Source organism: Notamacropus eugenii, chromosome 6, assembly GCF_028372415.1.
Source record: "Notamacropus eugenii isolate mMacEug1 chromosome 6, mMacEug1.pri_v2, whole genome shotgun sequence".
Classification (NCBI taxonomy): domain Eukaryota; kingdom Metazoa; phylum Chordata; class Mammalia; order Diprotodontia; family Macropodidae; genus Notamacropus; species Notamacropus eugenii.
The window spans coordinates 96596134-96617926 of NC_092877.1; the positions used below are offsets into that span (position 1 = coordinate 96596134).

Consider the following 21793-nt stretch of genomic DNA (forward strand, 5'->3'; position numbering starts at 1 on the left):
ATGCTGACCATGATTTTAGCCAATGATTGAAAAAAGTTATTCATGTTAGTCTTGAGGACAAGATGTATAGTTGTGAGTTAGATGATAGGTGTATTCAGACCCAAAGAGTAGTCACTAATGATTCACTGTCAGTTTGGAAGTAGATGTCAAAGAGGGGTGGGGGGTAGAGTGTCTTTTCAACGATCTGTGCTTGGCCCTCTTCCATTTAATATTTTAGTCAATGATTTGGCTGAATCTATATAGGGCACTCTCATGAAATCTGCAGATGACAAGAAGCTGGGAAAGATAGCTCACGTACAGAATGTCAAGTCCAAAAATGATCTTCATAGAAAAGAACATTGGGCCAAATTAAAAAATACTAGATTTCATAGGAACAAATATAAAGTCTTATATCTATCTGGTTTTCAAGTCTATGACTACCAGGGCTTGGATAAAGGTCAATTCCTCTGAAGATATCAGAAGATTTAGTGGTCTGCAAACAAACTGTGTATGTAATTTCATATGGCAGTCAAAAGTAAGTTAGGCATATCATACTGGCCAAGGAGAGTGTGAGTTCATTGAATTCAACAAACATGTACCCTCTAGGAGCAAGGCACAATGCTAATCCTGCCATACAGCACCCTCATCAGACAAAGAGGGAGTATTAAGTTCAGTTCTGGATATATTTTAGGAAGGTCACTGACAAGGACTGGTTAGAGGAACTGGGACTATTTAACCCAGAGAAGGGAAAGCTTAGGGTGGGCATGCATGAAATAGAATCATGAAAAAGAGCTGACCTAGACTTGGTCTGTTTGGTTCTAGGAAGCAGAAGTAAAAGCAATGGATGGAAATTGTGAAGAATAAGTGTCAGGCTTTATGTTAGGAAAGGCTAAAATTAGGGAAATTCATCCTCATAGTTAGAGTTATCCCAAAGTGGGCTGTCCTAGAAGGGACTGGATCACCTCGCATGAGAGGCCACGTGCAAAGGCTACTTTTGACTGCTTTTTAGGTATGTTGCCGTTGGGCTTCTTGTTCCCATCTGGGTTGGAACACATGGTTCCTGAGGTCACTTCTAACTGAGATTTTGTGGGCACCTTCCTCCTTCAATTTCTTTCCCTTTGGCTTGCACAATGCTTCTCATCTAAATTCTCTGAACAGTTATTTCTCTACCTCCTTTGCTAAGGTCTTGTCTTCCTTCTGTCCCTGAAGTCCAAAGAGTCCTCCTTATGGTTTCCAGCTGCTCTTTCCATTCTAGTCTTTCTTCTTAAGAACATGATATATTCTGGTTTCAACTACCCTTTCTCTACTGTGTCATCCTGATCTCACTCTCCAACTCTCCATATCCAACTGCTATTAAAAATGTCCATTTAGATATCCCGCTGTCACTTCAAATTCAACATGTGCAAAAATCAAATTTATCATCAGCTCCCAACTTTTCTATTATTGATAATGGTATCACCATTCTTGCAGTCTTCATTCTTAGGCAAAAGATCTCAGTCAATTTTAAATCCTTCTTCATTCCCTCAGTACTCATATTCATTCTACAGATTGTACTTATCTTCCTTCTCTTTCCCATTACCATCCAAATTCATCCCTTACCACCTCATACCAAGGAAGCTATAAGGATCTTTAATAAGATTCCTTGCCTCAAGTTTCTTTTCTTCCTCACAGCTAAAATGCACAAAACTGTCAAATCAATGCCCTAAATCATTAATCATTTTATTTACTTGCTCAAAAATCTCTGCTGGCAGCCCATTTGAATGAAATCCCAACTCCTAACCTGGCTTTTACAGCTTCTTTCTTAGATAAATCCCATCTCACCTTATCACCAAATAAATACTTAACTTCTTCATATTCATGTACTACTGTCTCCTGAGATCTTTTATTTTTGTCTTAGTATTGTCTTTGTACAGACATTTGTCTTATCTTCTTAACCAGACTATAAACTGTCTGAAGGCAGGCATCTGGTTTTTTTTGTGTTCCATACAGCATCTAGCCCACAATACAAAGCAGCCACTTAACAAATATTCTTGGTTGCTTCACTTTGAGTAGCTACAAGAGATTAACAGGATCTAGATTCTTATACTGTTAAATACTGTCCTCTAAAAGCCCAAAGCTACAGGTGAGATGCAGCCTTTTTTGATAGAAATTAAATGCAACTTGTTCTAGGCAGATTAGTCAATGCCAGGAATGTCTGGAGCTAACGTAATGTATTAACATGTTCCTCCTGTTAAGCAGATAACTGTCACAGCTGGAAAATGGTCAGGAGCTATGAAAAAATCCTAGGGAAGTATTCAAATTGAGAAACTCAACATGCTTAATAATATTTCATTTTAGTGACAAAAGTATGTACACACTAATGTGACTGTACTATTTTAACCTTTATTTTAACTTTGCATATCATGGTTGTAAGAAAAAATATTTTGAAACAACCAAATACGTACTGTTAGTATTTTCATTTATTTGTGGAAAATACATTAAGAAGTAGGTCATTTGGAAAATACATCTGAATTATTCTGACTTGAAGAAGAATGGGCCTATGCACTCCGAAACAAAATCTCAATTTACTTGGTGGTAATTACCCAAAAAGTGAGGCTAGAACCAAAGAAGAACGAATCACTCTACAGAGGACTTGCCTTGAAATCTTAAACCTTCTTTAAGTTCCAAAAAAGCATCACAATTTTTAATAGTGCCTCATAATCACAAAATGTTATTGAAGTTAGAAAAAAATAAAATTCAGGCACACAAAGACACTTTACTAAAAATTCTCTTTAAAATCAGCTGACTTACAGTGTGTAGTTATCAGTAGTTTTTATAACAGCACATTGCTGATCTTCCCATTATGTACTGGTATGTTTTTTGTGGCTCATGATCTCATTTATTACTACTCAAAGATTTAAGAAAAAAATTCATCTCACTGTCTCTTGCTCTTATTATTGTATCTGGCCTTGATTGGACTCCCCTCTCCAATTCATTGGTCTGAGCATTCCTCTGCTCAAAAACCCTTAATGCTTTCAGAAAAAGATACCAAACGCTAAGGCAAAATAAACTGAAGGCCTTCCACAGTCTGGCTTGAAGCTATCTGTCGAACCCTATTTCAATCATATTCAATACATTTCTTAAATGCAGCAAGGCACTGTGCTAAACTCTGGGGATACACAATTTTAAAAAAATGATAACTTCTGTTCTCAACGAGTTTGTAATTGATTGTGGAAATACAGTATCTGGAATGTTAGGCATATACAGGATATATAGTGTGACAGTGCTCTGGGCAAATTTGGAGAAGGGAAGGATAGTTTCAGTAGGCAATCAGGAAAGTCTTCATGGTGGAACTGGCTTCAGAGTAGTAGAATTGCATCATGTAGAAATGAGTATGGAATGCGTTTCTGGCAACAGGGATACTTTAGATGAAAAGCATAGAGAGACAAGATGGAAATGCTGAGTTTGGGGAATATCTGATAGTCCTATTTGGCTAGAACATAGTGTTTCAACAGGAAGTAACATGAAATAAGACTAGAAAGATATGCTGGAGCAAGTCTGCGAACAGAAAGTTAATAAACTGGTAAAGTGCTCACATTCCAATTTGCCAAGATGATAGCATTATCTGTCAGTCAATTCTGGCTCTGAAGAAGGTTTCAAAAACTGCCTATGTCCATTTGAAACAGTCTCACACACACAAATACAAATATTTTTACTTTATAAAAAAAAACTCATATTCAAGCTTGATGTATCAATATTAGAAAATCACATTTTAGATATTAAATATTTATAACAAGTTAAAAATAAATGATTATCTAATGATTCTCATTAATAGATACTTTTTTATTTAAAAAATTTAAAATTTTTCTGATTGTGAGTAAATTATTTCAATAACTAAGCATGAAGTAAAAAACCCATAGCTATCACCATGAGAAAAAAATTAAATACTCTTTAGTTATTTCTGAAGGTTATGCGCATGGATTTGATGTCTCTAAACTGATCATTTTGGTGGGCCAAATAAGCTACATCATTCATTAATACTTCAGAAACAATTCTCCAGTTACAGTATAGTTTAATTTCCTTCCATATATGCTACTTCACCATTGTATCTCACTATATTAAAGATTACAAAATTTAGGAATACATCAATCTATTCCATTCATGTCTCAGTAATTTAATGTCTGAAGAGGTCTATCTGAATTGTTAGAAATTTTGAATTACAGAACAATCCAAAGAAATTCAGCAATATTTTAAAAATACAAAAAATATATTAAAATCATTTTCTTGATAGACTCAAATGACAAAACTACATTCACCATCAGGTTTCACATCCTTTTACTTCTAGCTGAAATTGATCCTTGCCTAGGCAAAAGCACCTTTGTTACTTGTTAAAGATATTGGGATTGTTGCCATAAACATAACACTTCAAGAGGAAATCAATAAGGGTTGGTTGATTCTAAACATATATTTGGGGTAGAGAAAATAAAATCAATGATGGTTTGATATCTCCTGGAGACAAGCTCCCTATCTGCTCAGTTCTCCCATACAGGGCCTAAAGGAGCATGTCAGCTGTTAAGGTTGCTATAATGCTGAATGCCTTTGCCCCAAGGGAAAAGTATCAGCAGAACCAAGCTATCTTCAAGTATCACTATCTGCATACCAAGATGAGTCCTGATATAACCTCCACAGAAATGTATTAAGTTAAAGGTGCACCTTACCCTCAGCAGTGTAAGGGTGCTAACTAGATCTTTAGGGAATGGAGCAAAGATTAGCATTTCAAGTGTCAACTTTGCCTACAAATCCAAAATCAGTCCTCACGTGTGTGCAGCATGGAAATGAATGTTACTGAGTTTGCATTTTGTGGGGTGCAATGTTCAAATACAAAGGAAAGATATGTCTATTTCCATCTAATTCCTTTAAAAGAATACTTTTCAAGAAACGAAACTCCTTTAAACAAGGAGTTCTAAGTACACAATTTTAAATACTGATTTGCTGCTCTCTGTGCATACATGTGTACCCATGGAGAAAAAACTGAACGAGTGTGACCATGTATGAATAGGAAAGTGTTTTAATGCCTAGTGCGCTCACTTTTTTTTACACAGTAAATGCTAACGGCATCAGGAAAATTCCATAATGTTGGTCCTCTCTAATCACATCTTTCTAGCAGATGAAGGCTCTGTGCAATTAACTTTGGTATTACTCTGCATTTATCAAGAAACAGCACCTCTAACAAATGAGACAAACACACCTGGAAGAAAGGAGAGGCTCCCTCACACTAGGACCTGCGGGCCTTTACAAACCTGATCAAGATTTAACCCTGGGGGAGCAGACAGCAAATTAGGAAGGGACTCCTCTCAATGGGACAATAAAATCATTTAAAACTGAAAACTGCCTGAGTTGAAACTGCAGTTTATAATATATGCCAGATATCCACTACTCTGAGGCCAATGTACTTGTGATCCCACTACTACTTCAGAAGGTTAGCAGTGGTCTTCAGAAAATCGTAATAGAGAGCACTGGGGAGGATAACTTCAGGAAGGTCCTGAGAGCCAAAATTCTAGGACTGAAAAGGGAGTGGAGCTGTGTGGAAAAAGAAAATAAGACAATCAAGTTAAAGTGACTTTCAGTTCGAAAGAAAATACTTGGTGAGCTTATTATTAAAAATAATACCAGTTAAAGGAAGATTCACAACAATTTATGTTGAGGGAGGAAATAAACAAATTAAGTTAAGCTGAGAATTTAAATTGAACCTATATGGGCCATTCTTTAACTGGGAAAAAAATAACAAAAGAAAAACAACTTACCCATAAGCAATTCCGGCTATTGTACATTTCTTAAACTGCATTACATTGCAAGTTAGGGTACCAGTTTTGTCAGAAAATATGTACTTAACCTAAACAAATGTTTAAAAATTCACATTAAAATTCCAAAGATCATTTTCATCCTTATCCATTAAAAGGTGAGCACAAAGAGAAAAGCCCAATCTACTTCCTGTTTTGCTCTTCACTGGCAACTCAGTTTTAACTGATTTGTTTCTACTTATCTCAGAGTACCTCAATTACTTTTCAATACACTTTACAGCAAGCTTCACATATGACTGCAGAATGAAAATAAATGTTCAGTGAAAACCATTCAGATTGTACCCCATTTATGGTAACGAATGGCATAAAGATGCCAAAAAATAGTACTGCTTATTGTTTGTAAAGAACTAAAATACTTATCAGGGCCTCCCAAGGCAGTAAACAATGAACTAGGAATGTACAGTATTTAGGGAAGTGACGTCAAACAATAATCGATTTAATCAGACAAGCATAACTGTCATTAAACAAAAACTGGGTAAATGGCAATAGTATATGGGAAAAGTTCTTTTATACTGCCATGAACAAAACTTAAGAGTGTTTTTACAGTGTTAAATCTAAGCTGGAAGCAACTATTGATCCAAGAGTTTCCTTCCTATTGATCATTTTTATGAGATCTCAAATAACACTCACTCATTCACTCAATAAGCATTGATCATTAAGTGGTTATTATATTTCAGGTACTGTGTTAAGCACTAAGAATATACAATAAGTAGCAAAAGACAAAGCCTGATCTCAAAAAGCTCACAATCTAATGGGGGAAGACAACACTATATACTACCTTCTCCATTTATAGTAAAAAAAAAAAAAAACAAAACAAACTAATAATGGTCATAAGATCATTGGATCTTATTCAAAGATTCACAGATTTAGAGCTAGAATGAACCTGAGAAGTTGTCTAGTACAACTCCCACATTTTGTAAAATGAGGGCACTGAGGCCCAGAGAATTTCAATGACCTGCCAAGGTCACATAGTTATTAAGAGCTAGAGATTATCTACAGATAATAAATCCTCTCCATATAAATATTAGTAGTAAAATCTCAATGTCTGCTTAATAATTTTATCTTTAGAGCATAAATTTCTTTAGAGAATTCTTCCCCTACAATTACACCCCTCCCCCCATCATTTCAAAGAACACATCATGAACAAATGCCTGTTAAATAGATTAAGTGACCTGTCTAGGATCCCCCAGGTCAGCTAGAAACAGGTCTGACTCCCATTCTAATATTATGAGGTATTTCATTTACCTGGCCAAGTTCTTCATTAAGATTGGATGTCCGAGCCATAGCAGAAGTGTCTGTAGGTTCATAGTGCATATCTAGATCCTAAAAATCAAACCAAAAGTGAATGTGCACTCCTAAGTCAGGTATTTTCAGCCAACTAACATTTACTAAGCGCCTAAGCCTCACAGCTCCTGTGACACGGGTAAAAACTGGGGTTATAAAGAAAGGCTAAAAACAGTCCCTGCTCTTAAGAAGTCTAACAGATATTGTCTGTTCTTTAAAAAGAGACAGAGATAGACAGACATTACTCAGAGAATGGGGACAGGGAGGGGACCATTGATTTCACTGGTATAGGGAACTCCAATGTGATGAAACAAGGCAGCCAGGTGGTTTACTGGATAGAGTGCCAGGCCTGAAGGCAAAAAGACTCATATTCTTTAGTTCAAATCCAACCTTAGACACTTATTAGCTGTGTGACCCTAGGCAAGTCACTGAACCCTGTTTGCTTCTGTTTCCTCATCTATAACATGAGCTAGAGGAGGAAATGGTAAACTACTCTTGTATCTCTGCCAAGGAAACCCCAAAGAGGCTCACACTGAATTGGACATGACTGAAATGACTGAACAACAAGGTGTGGAAAATCCCTCTAAAATGTAGATTGACACCTTCTTTCCAGCTAAGAAGACAGATTAAGTGATTTGCTTGATGTCCAATAGCAGTATATGTCAGAGGGAGAATTTGACCTTGAGTCCTCTAGGCTTTTCAGATTCTCTATCCATTATGTCAGTGGGTTATAACAATTTCTTAATCTTTAATGATATCTGATTAAAACATTACCAATCCAAATGGTTGTTTAAATGATAGCAATCCATTTAACCACTCCCATACAGCAGAAAAGCTTGATTTCATCCAATTTTTCTGAAAATATTTAATGATAATATCACTACCTTTATCACAGTTTTAAAAGCAAATTAGTCTTAATGTATTTTAGGATTCTGGAATAAAAGGGAAAACACAGAGAAAAGTTTGCTTACCTAAGGATTTTCTACTTGGTTATAATATATCAGAATCAGAAGAGTTTAAGAACTTACAAAGTCAAAGATCATTTTATCTAAAATTATCATTTGATTGATGAAAGTTAAGGATTTGGCTAAATTTATTCTGGGATAATTTATTCTTCTACAGTTTGAGATTAAGCAATTTCAACCCAGGTGGTACAACTACTTATGAACAGTCAGGAGTAGAATTTAAGTCTTTTGATATATAGTGCAACCCTCTTTTCAGTGCACCACAGTTCACTTAGCTTAATTTGAGCGTTTAATGGTAAACTGTTTCACTATTATAACTCATGCAGCTACTTTAAGTACTTAGAAATATGCAATATAAATCTCTAAAAATATTCTATAAATCAAGTCACATTAATTCAGACAGTATTGTGGCTATTAATCATGAGTGAGCAAAATTTTGCTGTAATATTTTGACAAAATAAGTATATCCTGTATATTTACTTTTATAGCCTTGCAAAGTTAGTGTACTTATTTTGACTTTAAAGGCTCACCTTTTTTTTAAGAACTAAAATAATCTATAACAACTAATTTATAATACTCATTTTGTAGTATCAAATAAAAAAAGAAAAGTACATATCAAATTTGATTTCTTAATTTGTACAAGTTTAGACAGCCCATTTCAAGTAATCCAGATATATGAAGCTAAGCGATACAAAAGGATTATTTGCTTTATGAAATAATTCTCTGCTCTTCACATTATCGCTCTCGTAAATTGTGAAACCTAAGTCCACTCTGAATATGATTTTATTTACAAATGTGAATAATGTTCAAAAGCAGAACTGATGGTGATTCAGAAGTAGATCTTTGCCTCCAAAACCATTTTTCCTCTATATTTTCCTAATTCTGTTTAGACCACTACAGTTTTTCATTCACTTGTATTTGAAACCTCAGAATAATCCTTAACTCTTCCCTCTCTAACACCATTTTCAATCCTAAGGCAAAATTCATAGTTTACTTCCCTATATTTCACTTTCATCCCTTCCCCACCATTGCATAAATTATTGTAATTAGCTTATTAATTCCAGTCTCTCTTCTCTATTATACATTTTCTATATAGCTATCAAATGAATATTTCTATGACACAGATCTGACCATGTCACTCCTTAACTTATAAACACTCTTCAGTGGCTTCCCAGGGGCAGCTAGATGGCATAGTGAATGGAGGTTTGGACTTTGAGTCAGGAAGACCTAAAGCCTTAGACATTTACTAGATCAATTAATATTTGTAAAATGTTTAGCAACATTCCTGGCACACAGTAGGTGCTATATAAATGTTATTTGCTATTATTATTACCATTGTTAATTATTATCTCTAGAATAAACTTCTCAATTTGGAGCTTAAGGTCCTTTGCAATGTATCTTCCATCTATCTTCCTAGTTTTATTTCATGTTTCTTGCCTTCAAGTACTCTACACCCTAGCCAAACTGGACTACTAGGAGGCTTAACCCTTAAGGGAGTGTATATATGTTAGTTACTAGTAGCAGTAGTAGGATTACATGAATATGTGAAGTATTTATGGTTTTATCAGCATGCTTTAATTATCAGTACTATTAAACAAAAGCCCAAGTAATACTTTCATTTAGTGAACATTTAGTCAGAAAAAAAATTAGTTTGACTTTATATCTAGAATTTTAGTTAGGAACATATGGTTGTCATATGGCACACATCTAAAAATGGATTTAGTTAATCAAGAAGAAAGGCTTAATTTACTTTCAGTGGATTCAATTAAGGAACCTAACACTGAAGACTTTAGCCCTGAGGGTCGAAAGTGTTGTCAATTTTAAATCTCCCCCAGGGCAAATGTTAATTAAAAAGCCACAGAGAGAAGGCATATGAAAAGGAAAGAGACACCACCAGGTAAGCAAGAAGACTCTCAGGAGTCTTAAGGGAAATTAGAGAATGGATTCAACAAATCCACAGTTATTAGTCTTATGCTTTAGAAGAACAACACTGCTATTGGAACAACTAATTTTAACGACATAAAAAATTCTGGCAATGAATGAATGTCCATCATTTTATTTCAATACCAAACTTTATGAAAATTTAGACTACGTAGAACTCCAAATGAAAGAATTTACTTAAATTGCTGAAATTCACCTCACTATGGAAGAATGAACTACTCTGGTGTATACAATACGCTAGATATGACCAAATACTAAAAGGTGAGGTAAAATGACAAATTGGGCTTCTCAAAGGTCAAATGATTCCTCAATGTTCTCTCTAGTAAGGCACTACTTAGTAGTAAATTAATGTTAAAAGGGGGCAGGGGGACAATAATGCTATTGTCTAAACTTGTGGAGATACTACCGAGGGAACATATATTTTAAATCTATCAATCAAACAACCAGCAATCATTTACCAAATGCCCTATATGTGCCATGAACATAGAAACATAGTTTGGTGTAGTGGATATAGAGTGGCCTTAGAGCCAAGAAGATGATGGTTCAGTTCCCTGACACAGAAATTATGGGACTCTGGGAAAGTCCTCAAGCTCTCTGTGCCCTAGACAAATTTCTAAGACTAAAAATTGCAGAAAAGCTACCAACCTGGATTGGTAGAGGGAGCTTCCTCACTAAGGAGTTAGTTTCCTATACTAGTGAAATAACAGGTCCGCCCTGTCCCTATCTAAGGCCAATTAATGAGCTACATGTTGTTTTAACCACATTTCTTTTAGTAATCTTCTCACAGGCAGAAGAATGTCTCTATAACATGCAAGGCCCATGGTCTGCAGCCTTGGGTCACAGTACAAAGCTCACTAACCAAAACTGGGCTCAAATCGTATCATCTTAAGTTGGAAAGGAACTTAAAGGTTGTTCCAATCCCCTCAACTGCAGAAGGGAAAACTGAGGTCCAAGGAAATAAACTTTAATGATTTGTCCATGATTATAGAGCTAGTTATTGGTCGAGATGTATCTAGTATCTGGGTTACAGATTCACAGACAGTCTTTTGTTTAGGAATTTTTAGTCAATTGTACTTTAATCCAGATTTTAAGTCATATTTTGAAAGTTCAAATTTTAAAATGAAAGAGAATCACACATTATGTGACTAGAAAAGTGAAGAGAGCAAATAAATAAAACACATTTTAAATAAAATAATTAAAAATGTAACTGATTCTACAGTCTTGAATTTTTAATACATTACACTTCTGACTGAATAAATGTTCAGTATAGCAAATGACTGCACACAACAAAATATTTTTAATGTTATAATAGGTTCAAGAAATAATTATGCATGAAATTGTTTCCCTTCACATGTACAATGTATTTTATAAAATTTCCCTTAGGTCACCGCAAAATTGAATGTATATTTTGTAATAAAAAATTTCTAATGTAAGAAAAAATGCAAGCAACAAATGTCTTTTGATAAATAATACAACATACAAGATTGATATAAACAACAATAATTAATCCTATTTACCCAATTTATGAAGTAAGCCTGGGTAAATTTAACAACTTCTAATGTAACCAACAAGCTGATTGGAATGAGGTTGTTGAAGAGGATGATAAAAGTCAAGAAATTCAGTCCAAAATTGTTAGCTCCACCATCTATTAAAAAGGAGAATAAAAGTTATTTCTGGTGACAAAAAGTAAAATAGCTTAGAACTTCAATAAGAAAATAATTTGTCTTCTAATATGTGAGATAAATAATGATCAATTTTTAATGCATGTCCCTTTTCCTCAAATATGAGTTGTGTTTCAGCATCAATGCTCACACTGTTGGCAGTCTTTAAGAATTCGAAGATAGGGTAAGCACTATCAAGGATTTCAAAGTTCATTACTAATCAGGAAGTCCTTGGACAACAAGGAAAAAGCAGTGGTTTTGAAAGTGCAAATCTCACAGAAGTGAGGGTTATCTTACACAAGGTCTTCTGAGGAGCTTCTTTTAAAAAAAAGAAAACAACCTCTCTATGGTATATATTTCCCTCAGATTTAAATAAATAATGCTCTGCTTTGTCAACAATCAAAATGAAAAATATTCCATCCACATGTCCCCGCCCCCACATATTTACACTGAATATTTGTGATTTCCCTGCCTTTTTGACTTCTCCAGCTTTCTTTCTCTTGCTAAGTCCTTATCCTCCTTTCTCCCCTTAAACCTGGGTATTTCTCATGGGCATGTACTAGGCTCTCCTTTTGGCCAACTTTCTTTTCTTTCCTTTGATGAATACTGACTCTGGAGTCAGAGGAGCTGGGTCCAAATTCCACCTCTGATGATTACTATTGTATAACCTTTGCCAAGTCCTTTTCCTCTCCAAGAGCTTCAGTTTCCTTATCTGTAAAAATTCAGCACTGAATTAAATGGTTTCTGAGCTCCCTTAGACCTCATAATGTTACGAACCTTTAAGCTCTTCCACTCCAGTGACGTTAAGGCCTCAATTATCCCCTCCATGCAGGTGAATTCCCCAATATCTATTTGCATACCCTCTGTTCCCAAACTCTTCCTAGAACTTTGGTTGCATACTTCCTACTATCTCCTGGATATGTTCAAGTAAATATTGCTCCATCACTTCAAACTCAACATATCTAGACTGTAACTCATAATCTTCTTCCCAAGACTGTCTCTACTCCTAATATTTTTATTTCTGCTAATGGCACCATCACCCTCCTAGTATCCCAGGCTCATAAATGGCATTCAAAGGCGCTGGAACAATTTGGTTTCCAACTTTGTCTCATCTTAATACCCTTTGTATTCCAGTCACCATGGACTTTGCCCCTGATCTCACCGTGCCCTAGCTTTCAATTCTGTTCACTTATCATCATAATAATATGTTATTCTGAGACTGAAATTTCATCCTCATCTTCATCAGCAAAATTCCTTGACTTTCTTCAAGATGCAATTTAGATGCTACCTCTTCTGGAAAGCCTTCCATGAAGGAGCCAGGGAAAGTTCTCTCTCTCTTCTCAATCTTGGAAGACTCTGCCCATATCTCTGCTTTACAGAGTCATTCATTCCAGTCTTTCCCTTGTGTCATAGTTACTTTTGCACATACTATTTACTGCTTCCCCCAATCAATTATAAACAATATAAGTACAAAATTATAATAGCACCAGGGCTATATAGGCATAACAAATGACATAAAGATAACAAATCAATTACTCCAAGACTAGATTTGGAAGGCATGTATCCCTGAATAAATGTAATAAAGCAAAGAAAGAAAATTAGTCTTTTTCTAAAAGGTTTCATGGCATTTTTTTTTACATTTTCTAGAGTGAGAATTATTTATTAGCTAGATACATATCAAAAGGAATTATAAAGCATTTACTAGAAATGTTCATTAGTGTTTCATTAAGTTCACAATAGTAAAGAATATAAATGTTCTTAAAGGAAACTATTCTAATGATACTTCTCAGCAGAAAAACAATTAATTGTAGAGAATTCATTTGCTCTCATGAGTTTAAAGTCAAAGTACTTTCACTTTTAACATGTTTTAAAGTTTGTAAAATACTTGGAAGTTCCAAAATGATTAATGTAATTGCCATAAATACAAACTTCCTTGAGCTCTGCTTTTATTACTAAAGGTAACTGGGCAATTTCCTACTTTAAAAAAAATCTTTTTAAAGGAAATTTTCATTTGCTGTATATCCCTATCTATTTATTAAACTATCTTGTATTCTTATAAAATTTCCATTTAAAAATGAAAATTATAAAAATAAATGATTAAAAATATATTTCCAGTAATTTCATCATTATAACAAACAAAAATCAGCTTCTCTTTGCCTTTTATATCAGACTTATTGTCCAGGAACAATGGGAATATTTTCCGAACACCTCAAGGATTTTTTGTAGTCTGGACCTGATTTCTTCTCAGTATGGAGAGTTACCTCCATGTAGAAACTTTCTCAAGATCTAGGAGGTGAACTCAGGAGGAACTTAAACTGCCTGGGTTACTGAGCAGTTAAAGGCCATGTCCAAGGTCATGAAGTCAGTGTGTTCCCAAGGTAGGACTTGAGGTCTAGATCTTACTACTCCAACAGCCAGCTCTCTATTGCCTCAAAGATAGGGACTGAGAAACAGTGAATACCTTCTGGGCATGTTTGCAAGAGTCTAAAGTGCTCTGATGTTTTACCCATAGTCATTCATTGAGAAATTTCTGAATAAAATTTAAGAAAAAACTATGGAACACAATGCAATGAGTATCTCATTATCTGGATCTGAGAAGGTACATGATTTAACACAGCTCATGGCCAAATGAATTCCATTTAGATATTCTAGAATTAGTATTCTTATAAGCTGAGAGTCCTCTGTTCCAAAAGGATTCACATAAAAGCAGCAAATAGCTCTTTCCATTCTCTTCAAAGATGGTTGTTCGGAACCATTTAAACATGAGTACCAAAATTATCCTCATCACATAGAAAACCCCTTTTGAGGTAATTATTTTAAGACTTACAGTTGAGATTGAGATACCAGTCCTTTCCAGAATGCCTTCTATTCCAAATAGCTGAACCAATGGAACAGATTAGAGACATGGCAATCAAGATACAAAATAAAATCAGAATCTGTATGTTTGTAATCCGTTCCACGTTGGAGAGCTTCAGGGGTGGGCTTGTTGAATTCTGCAGGGATAAAAGAACAGAAGCAGTCAAAATGAGTTCTCACAATGTGAGTGTTTGTGTGCGTATGCATATAATACTTTATAAACCCTGCAAGTCATATTTCCCTGTACTTTGAGATTTAAATTATTCATTAGAATAAAGTGGGGGGAAATTTTATTTATTTACAATTTTACAATTTACAATTTACAAATTTACAATTTATTTACAAATATATCTATTTACAAAAGATACAGCTTATCTCACAAACTCAAATCCCGTATCATGATTATCCAACACCTTTAAGAGTAAAATAAAAATCCTTACAAATAAACAAAGTATCTCCAAGTAAAATTTATATAAAATGCTTCCCTTTGAATTTATATGTGCCTATATTATACCCCAAAGGAATGCCTGCAACCTCAATACATTCCATGTGCCAGGCTGGGTTTTGGCTACTTTGTGCTCCCCTTTAGGTTTCAAGCTGACATCCTCATTTCTTTTTGCTTTCCAGCACTCCATAAATCCTTAGCTTCCCTTCCCCTGGTCCCTAAGAAAAAACTCATCAAACCTTTAAGCATTTAAAAGGACTTTCTATGAAGTCTTACAAAGGAATATAGAAGGGCAGGGGATAGAGAAGTAGATTTCTGTTAACGGATGAAAAGTTTAGTTTACAAAAGCTATTTACAGGTGACACTTGCTCCTTTACCATTCACATCAGAGGTGTCAAACATGGAACGCATAAGGCCAAGCCAGATTAAACTGGGGAATATTTAACAAAATGAAAGTACAATAAAACACAGATAATTTTATATATTTTAAAACTAAGTCAATACGTTGCCCAGAGGGTCTGTTAGGTACAGATTAGAGGCCCCGTTTCTCATTAAGTTTGATACCTCTAATCTATATGATATTTGTCATTCTCCTTAGCTTCTGCTTACCATTAAGTATTTCTGTGGCTCTTAATATTAACTTACTTCCAGTTTACAGATGTTGAGTTGGCTAGCCTGAGTTACCCTTTGTAGGTTTCCAAAATCTTCTTCCCCAGTTATCACTATAACCTAAAGAAGTATGGGCCTAATGAATCAATCAGTTACTCAGCTAACAAGCCTTTATGAAGCACCAACTACAATCAGGCCCTGTAGGGGCTGGGGATATGAACGAAAAAGTACAAAGAATGAAACAATCCCAGTGGGAGAGACATACATATGAGTATAAGCAGAAGATAAAGATAATAAAAAACAAATAAATGCAAGGCAATTAATTAGGAGGTAGTTTGGGAGGGAGGGCACTAGAAACTGGAGAGATTAGGAAAGGCTTTCTGTAAAAGATGGTCCCTGAACTGCCTCAAGAAGGAGGAGAGGAATTCTATAAAGTGAGGAAGGAGTGCATTCAACACAAAGGGGATGGCTGGTACACAACTATGGAGAAAGGAGGGGGAGGGATACATATGAGGAAGAGAAAGTCTAGTTTGACTGGAATGCAGAATATAGGAGGGAAGTAATATCTAATAATGCTAGAAAGACAGGTTGGGGTAACAAGGTTCAAAAGCAAAGACAAGAAGTTTATATTTTATCCTAGAGGCAGTGAAAACCTTTGGAGCTGGCTGAGTAGGAGAGTCATGTGGTTAAATCTGCACAAGAGGAAAATTACTTTGGCAGTAGTGCATAAGATCGATTGGAGTGGTGACAGATGAGGCATGGAGATCAATAGGAAGTCAGTTGCAATAATCCAGGTGAAAGAAACTGAACTAGGGTGGGTAGCTGCGTAAGTCAAAAAAAAAAAAAGGATTGGATATGAGAGATGATATAATGGTAGAAATGGCAAGATTTGGCAACTGACTGGATGTGGGGGGAGGGGCTAAGGAATGAAAACTTGAAGACAATGCTAAAATCATTATTTGAGAGACTGAAAGCAGTGAAGTGCCTTTAAGAGAAAGAAGCCTGGAAGAGGGGAGAGCTGATTTGCAGAGGAAAGACTATAAGGTCAGTTTGGGACTTTTCTCCCTTTCATCTCCACTTTTCTCACTTTCCCTCAGTCTCTGACAAACAAGTAGCTTATCTTGCCAAGGTCAACATCTTTACATGTGTGCTTGGTTCAACACTCTCCCTCCTTCTCTAGCAGATGCAATCATCCTCTCAAATCTTCAACATCTTCTGGTTCCTTTCCAACTTCATTCAAACATGCCCAAGTTTTCCTCATTCTTCAAAAACTCTCGCTAGATCATAAATACACGATAAACATAGACAAGAGCCTCTCATACTATTGTCTTACATCTCTCCTCATTTTATCAAAAGCTTTCTATCTTGTCTTCACTTCTTTTCCTCTCACTCACTCTTCAACCCTTTGCAATGTGACTTCTATTCTCATCACTCAAATGAAATAACTCTCTCCAATTACTGATGATCTCTTAATTGCTAAATTTCATGATCATTTCTTAGTTTTCATCTTTCTTGACCTAGTGCCAGAGGTAGTATTTGGGAGTCTTCCTGACTAAATAACATTTAGGCTAATGTAGAAAGTGATATCCAGAAAATATTGAGGATGTTCATATGATGATGTTTTGGGACAGGGGGAAAGTTCATCCTGGTAGTTAAAATAACAGAATAATATAACCTGCTTAAGGATAAACATACACAAATGTGCTAGAAACTGGGTGCAAAATAAAATTTAAAAACTAGGTCACCAAAAATTTGTACAACTCAAAAGAGACCTACCTGCATTAGCTTGGTATCATGTCCAGTATAGACCACTATTCCATGAACCCACTGAGTATTTCTCAATTGAGCTCCTCGTAGAAGAATTTGATCAGCTCCCAGGGGAACAGTTCTGTCACGAAGGATATATTATATCAATAATAAAGTCTATTCCTTCTAAAACTCTTAAAAAGCATTTTGTTTAGTCTGTAAAAATATCAGATTCCCCCTTACGACAGCTAATGGCTTCTATGTTCCTGATGTCATAACTGATTTCCAAATGACTTTTATTTTTTTTGCCACGAGCATTTTAGGAGTTACTCTCGTTCGTACATGAGAACACATAAGGAAGAACATGGAAGGCAGACTTCAGCCTGCCTATTCCCACTATTATATGATTTCTCCCTCACTACACAAATTGATACTTAACTGACATGGAATATTTTGAACTCTTGTACACTTACCCCTTCTGTGGAATGAATCTGACTACTTTGACTTTTAAGACACTTGGATCTAGACATCATCTTTGTTTTCCCCTCAAAATGAAAAAAGAAATGTTTCAAAATCCCTCTTCAACCTTGTAATGTGTTAATGGGATTTAAGATCTTCCCCAACCATTTATAGGCACCATGTGGAGCCCATTAAGGGAAGCTTGCTTGTGGGAAGGCTTCCACACCTTTTGCTAATTTCTAATTAGGCACTGAGTCATGAGGGTTGTGATGCTTTCTGGCTCTGAGAAGTGTATATATACTCTGAGGGGAAGTTTTGGGGCTTGCTTATGAGAAGGATCTTGCAATTCCCTGCTTGAGAGTCTGAGTAGCTGTATGTTTAGACTCCCTGACTGCTCAGATATAAAGACTCTCTCGATGCAGGGATGTATGTAAAGTGTATAGCAACAATGCTTTGATTCAGGCAGTACAGAGCCCTGTCGGTCTTTATTTCTCTGCTTATTTTCTTTATATTTCTATTCTCTGAGGTTCATGGTGCTGACTTTTCCCCTGAACTAGTGAATGTAATTAAAAAAGACTGTTGACCCCTTACACAGCTTATCTTTCCTAGTAAAGCAGATCAAAGAACCTGTGCTAGTAGGTCTTTCTGGGTATGCTAGGGTGCTTGCTGTTACAAACCTTGAGAAATATTAGATTTAAAAACAATTTCACTTACCTATAAAACATGTATTGGTCACCCCATGTTAGTCAATGCTACCTGTTCCTCCCTCTCTTTTCTCTTTCCAATCCTACCTATGAATAAAATTCATCCATTTTGGGGCACCCTGAAGTAACTAACTAGTGATGTATGAATATATATGGCTCCTATTTCTTTAATTCTTTGGGGAGTTGATTAATTCAAACTTATCTTACAGCAGTGATTTCCAAACATGTTTTAAGTTGTAACAAGTCCCACTGAAGAGAAGTGAAAGCTGTCAATACAATCTATTATCCAGAAGACCAGTTTTCCAATAATTAGGCAAATGATCAGTTGTGTCTTTCACATCTATTCTGGAGGACTAAGAGTAGAAATGGGAAGCACAGAACCTTAAACATTTTTACAAGACAAAAAAGGGGGAGGGGAATTTAGTAGAAGAAATCAAATGGCTAAAAATTCTTAACACTGGGTAACTGGCTTTTAAAAATATTATGAATCCCCCCCCCCCAAAAAAAGTCAAAAAGAAGTCCAATAAGAAGAAGAGTGGCTTTTAGAGGGGAGAAGGATAGAAAAACCTATCTTTGAACCAACAAGGGGTAATTGCCTTCAGAATGTAGAACTTCTCAGTCAAGTAAAGTCAACAAGCATTTATTAAGTACCTACTGAGTGACAGGCACTGTGCTAAGTGCCAGCTAGCAGCAGACAAAGGAATTGACGCCCAGAACATTGTAAGCTAATAGATACTTAGAGAAATCTATGTTCTACCAAATGGATAAACAATGAGAAATTATTTTCTTAAATGCCATATTTTGGTCACATGAAGAAACAGATCACTCCACATGGACCTCTGATGTTATGTCTTTTGATTCAGTGAATTATGTTCACAACTAATTGGAAGGGCAGAGCACTGACCTGTAAAATTACTCCAGCAAAATAAAGCTACATACCATCATAAAAACAAGTAAGACCTAAGGAAATTATCCTATATCAATTTGGATTAGGAAAAAGTAATAAGAGAACTAGCTAGAGTATTTATGCAAAAAAGCACACTTTTTGGAGAAGCCATAGAAGGGAAAATACCATCTTTCCCTATGCTCCTCCCTAATCTGATGCTCAAACATGACTTATACTTGGCCAACATAGGTTCCTCCCACCCCCCACTCCAAAAGGTTTTGAAGATTTTTGAAGTTGTTGGACTTAAAGCACAAAAGGTCACACTTAGATGCATGGGCTGCCATTTTTATCCCCAAACAGTACTATAATAGCCACACTTGTGGTCAATGCCAATATATTAGTGGTTATAAATTGAAAAAAAGAGGAAATAAGACCATGAAGAGTTATCACCATCAATTTATACAATACCATGGACTAGTGAGAGAGTAAAAACAATACTGATTTGAAGTCAACGAAGAGCAGACTTCATATCCCACCTTCAACACTCAATCACAACCAAGTCAACTCTCTAAGCTAGTTTCCTTGTCTCTAAAAATGGGGATGATGATAACATTTATAAGCACAAGCTTCATTTAGTGTGAGAATCAAGACATCTCTCTCTATAACATACATATGAAGATACATGTGTATGTGCATATATACAGTTTTAAGACATTAAGAGACTTGGAGTCTAATCCTTGTCCTTTCACTAACTGCAGTAGTCTTAGACAAATCATTTAATTGCTCTTGGTCAATGTTTCTTCATCTGTTGAGTGGGGATATGTTCTACTTATATTACAAAAAAATTAAATTGTGCAATTATGACCAGGTCGGCACCCAAAGATGAGAAAGAAAATGTACTGCCCTTCCCCTTCTTTGCAGAGATGGAAGACTACGGCTGTAGAACACTGTTCATACTACCAGATTTGACTGATGTGTTGGTTAATTTTGCTCAACTGTTTTTTTTTTTCTTTCCTTTTAAAAATTTCTTATTTAGAAAATGGAAAGGAAGGGACATACTTGGGAACTAAGATGATGTACAATGAGATAACATTTGTAAAGCACTTAGCACAGTGCCTGGTATATAATAAGTGCTTTTAAATGCTCATTCTCTTATTCCCTTCACCTAAAAGCAAAATATGGTTTTTTTTTTAAATAGTGAAAGTACCTTGAAAAATTAAAAATGTCTTAGAAACCAATGGGTTAAAAATTTTGGTTCAATTTTTTTCACATGGAATAAGCTCCTTAAAAACATTCTATGAGTAGACATTTTATACTGAGCAGTGCATCAGAGTGGGGTGGTTTGGCCTCAGTGGCATAAAACAACGTAGAGAAACCGGTAGAAGGATATGGGTACCAGTCAGGCAAGAACAGAAAAGGGCTGACATCACACACTTGCAATTCCTTGTATGGGGAAAACTCTCATATATTACTGAGCAATCACTGCATGGAATTTTGGAAATTACCTTGAAATTATTTCAAAAACCACAAAAAATCAATTTTATGCTCTCAATGAAAATTAAAGTCATGGCAAATCAAAGCCATCTCATGTTCAACTATAAACATGAGACCAGAATGGAAAGTATTGGCAGAAATTCCTCAGAGTACTGTGAGCTAAACTTAGGTGTTCAAATACTAGCTAGCAGGTGGCTCTACGTACAACTTGATGATACTGGAAAAAAAATGAAACATAGAGATGTTGATGTAGAAAAGGAGATCCAGAGTCTGGAGTTCATATTTTGATCTAATATTGTATAACCTTGGGAATGGTCCTACCACTAAGCACTTTTCAAAGTCCACCACTGTTTCTCACAAATAAAAGAAAGGCTCAACACAAGGGACTGTTGCTGAGTAATCCCAGAGTATATGACACACATCCAGAAATCCATACTTCACTTTCCCCTCAGCCATTATCAAGGGAACAACTCCTGTGGAGAAAGGACCCAATATCCTCACCACCATCGACACCAACTGCCATCCCAATCTCCTCAGCAATTAGAGCTACTCAAGATTGGGGAAAAGTGCTCTTGCCATCAGAGTTTTTGGCACTGTCAAATATTTCAACATCAGAAACATACATATAGTCAAATCCATGTAAACATCATTAAAGAGGCTGCATTATCATCTTCTATGTAGGGCCTTTCTATATAACTTCCAGCTGAAATCTCCAGTGAGTATTTTCTTCCTGTTACAATGTGAGCTACTTAATAACAGGGATTGTCCAGAGCTTAACACAGTGCTTTGCATAGAGTAAGAATTTAATAAATATTTTTTTCATCCATTCATTTATTTGTACCTTAGAACTATAGCTATGATGGCACATTCAGAGTCAACGGTATCTATTAGATCTCAGAACTGATGCTATGAGTCTAAGAAATT

At 35.6% G+C, this 21793-nt stretch overlaps 1 protein-coding gene across 9 annotated transcripts in view; it reads right to left on the bottom strand.

The window, feature by feature from the left end:
- The window catches only part of ATP8A1 (ATPase phospholipid transporting 8A1), a 278564-nt gene that overhangs the window by 179488 nt on the left and 77283 nt on the right, over window positions 1-21793 (bottom strand). For all 9 annotated transcript variants that reach the window (XM_072620622.1, XM_072620621.1, XM_072620616.1 and 6 more), the window contains 5 exons: window positions 17357-17468; window positions 14498-14663; window positions 11527-11654; window positions 7065-7142; window positions 5763-5851 (listed from right to left, as the gene is read on the bottom strand). In XM_072620622.1, coding sequence (XP_072476723.1) covers window positions 5763-5851; window positions 7065-7142; window positions 11527-11654; window positions 14498-14663; window positions 17357-17468 — 573 coding nt within the window. The remainder of the gene's footprint in view (window positions 1-5762; window positions 5852-7064; window positions 7143-11526; window positions 11655-14497; window positions 14664-17356; window positions 17469-21793) is intronic.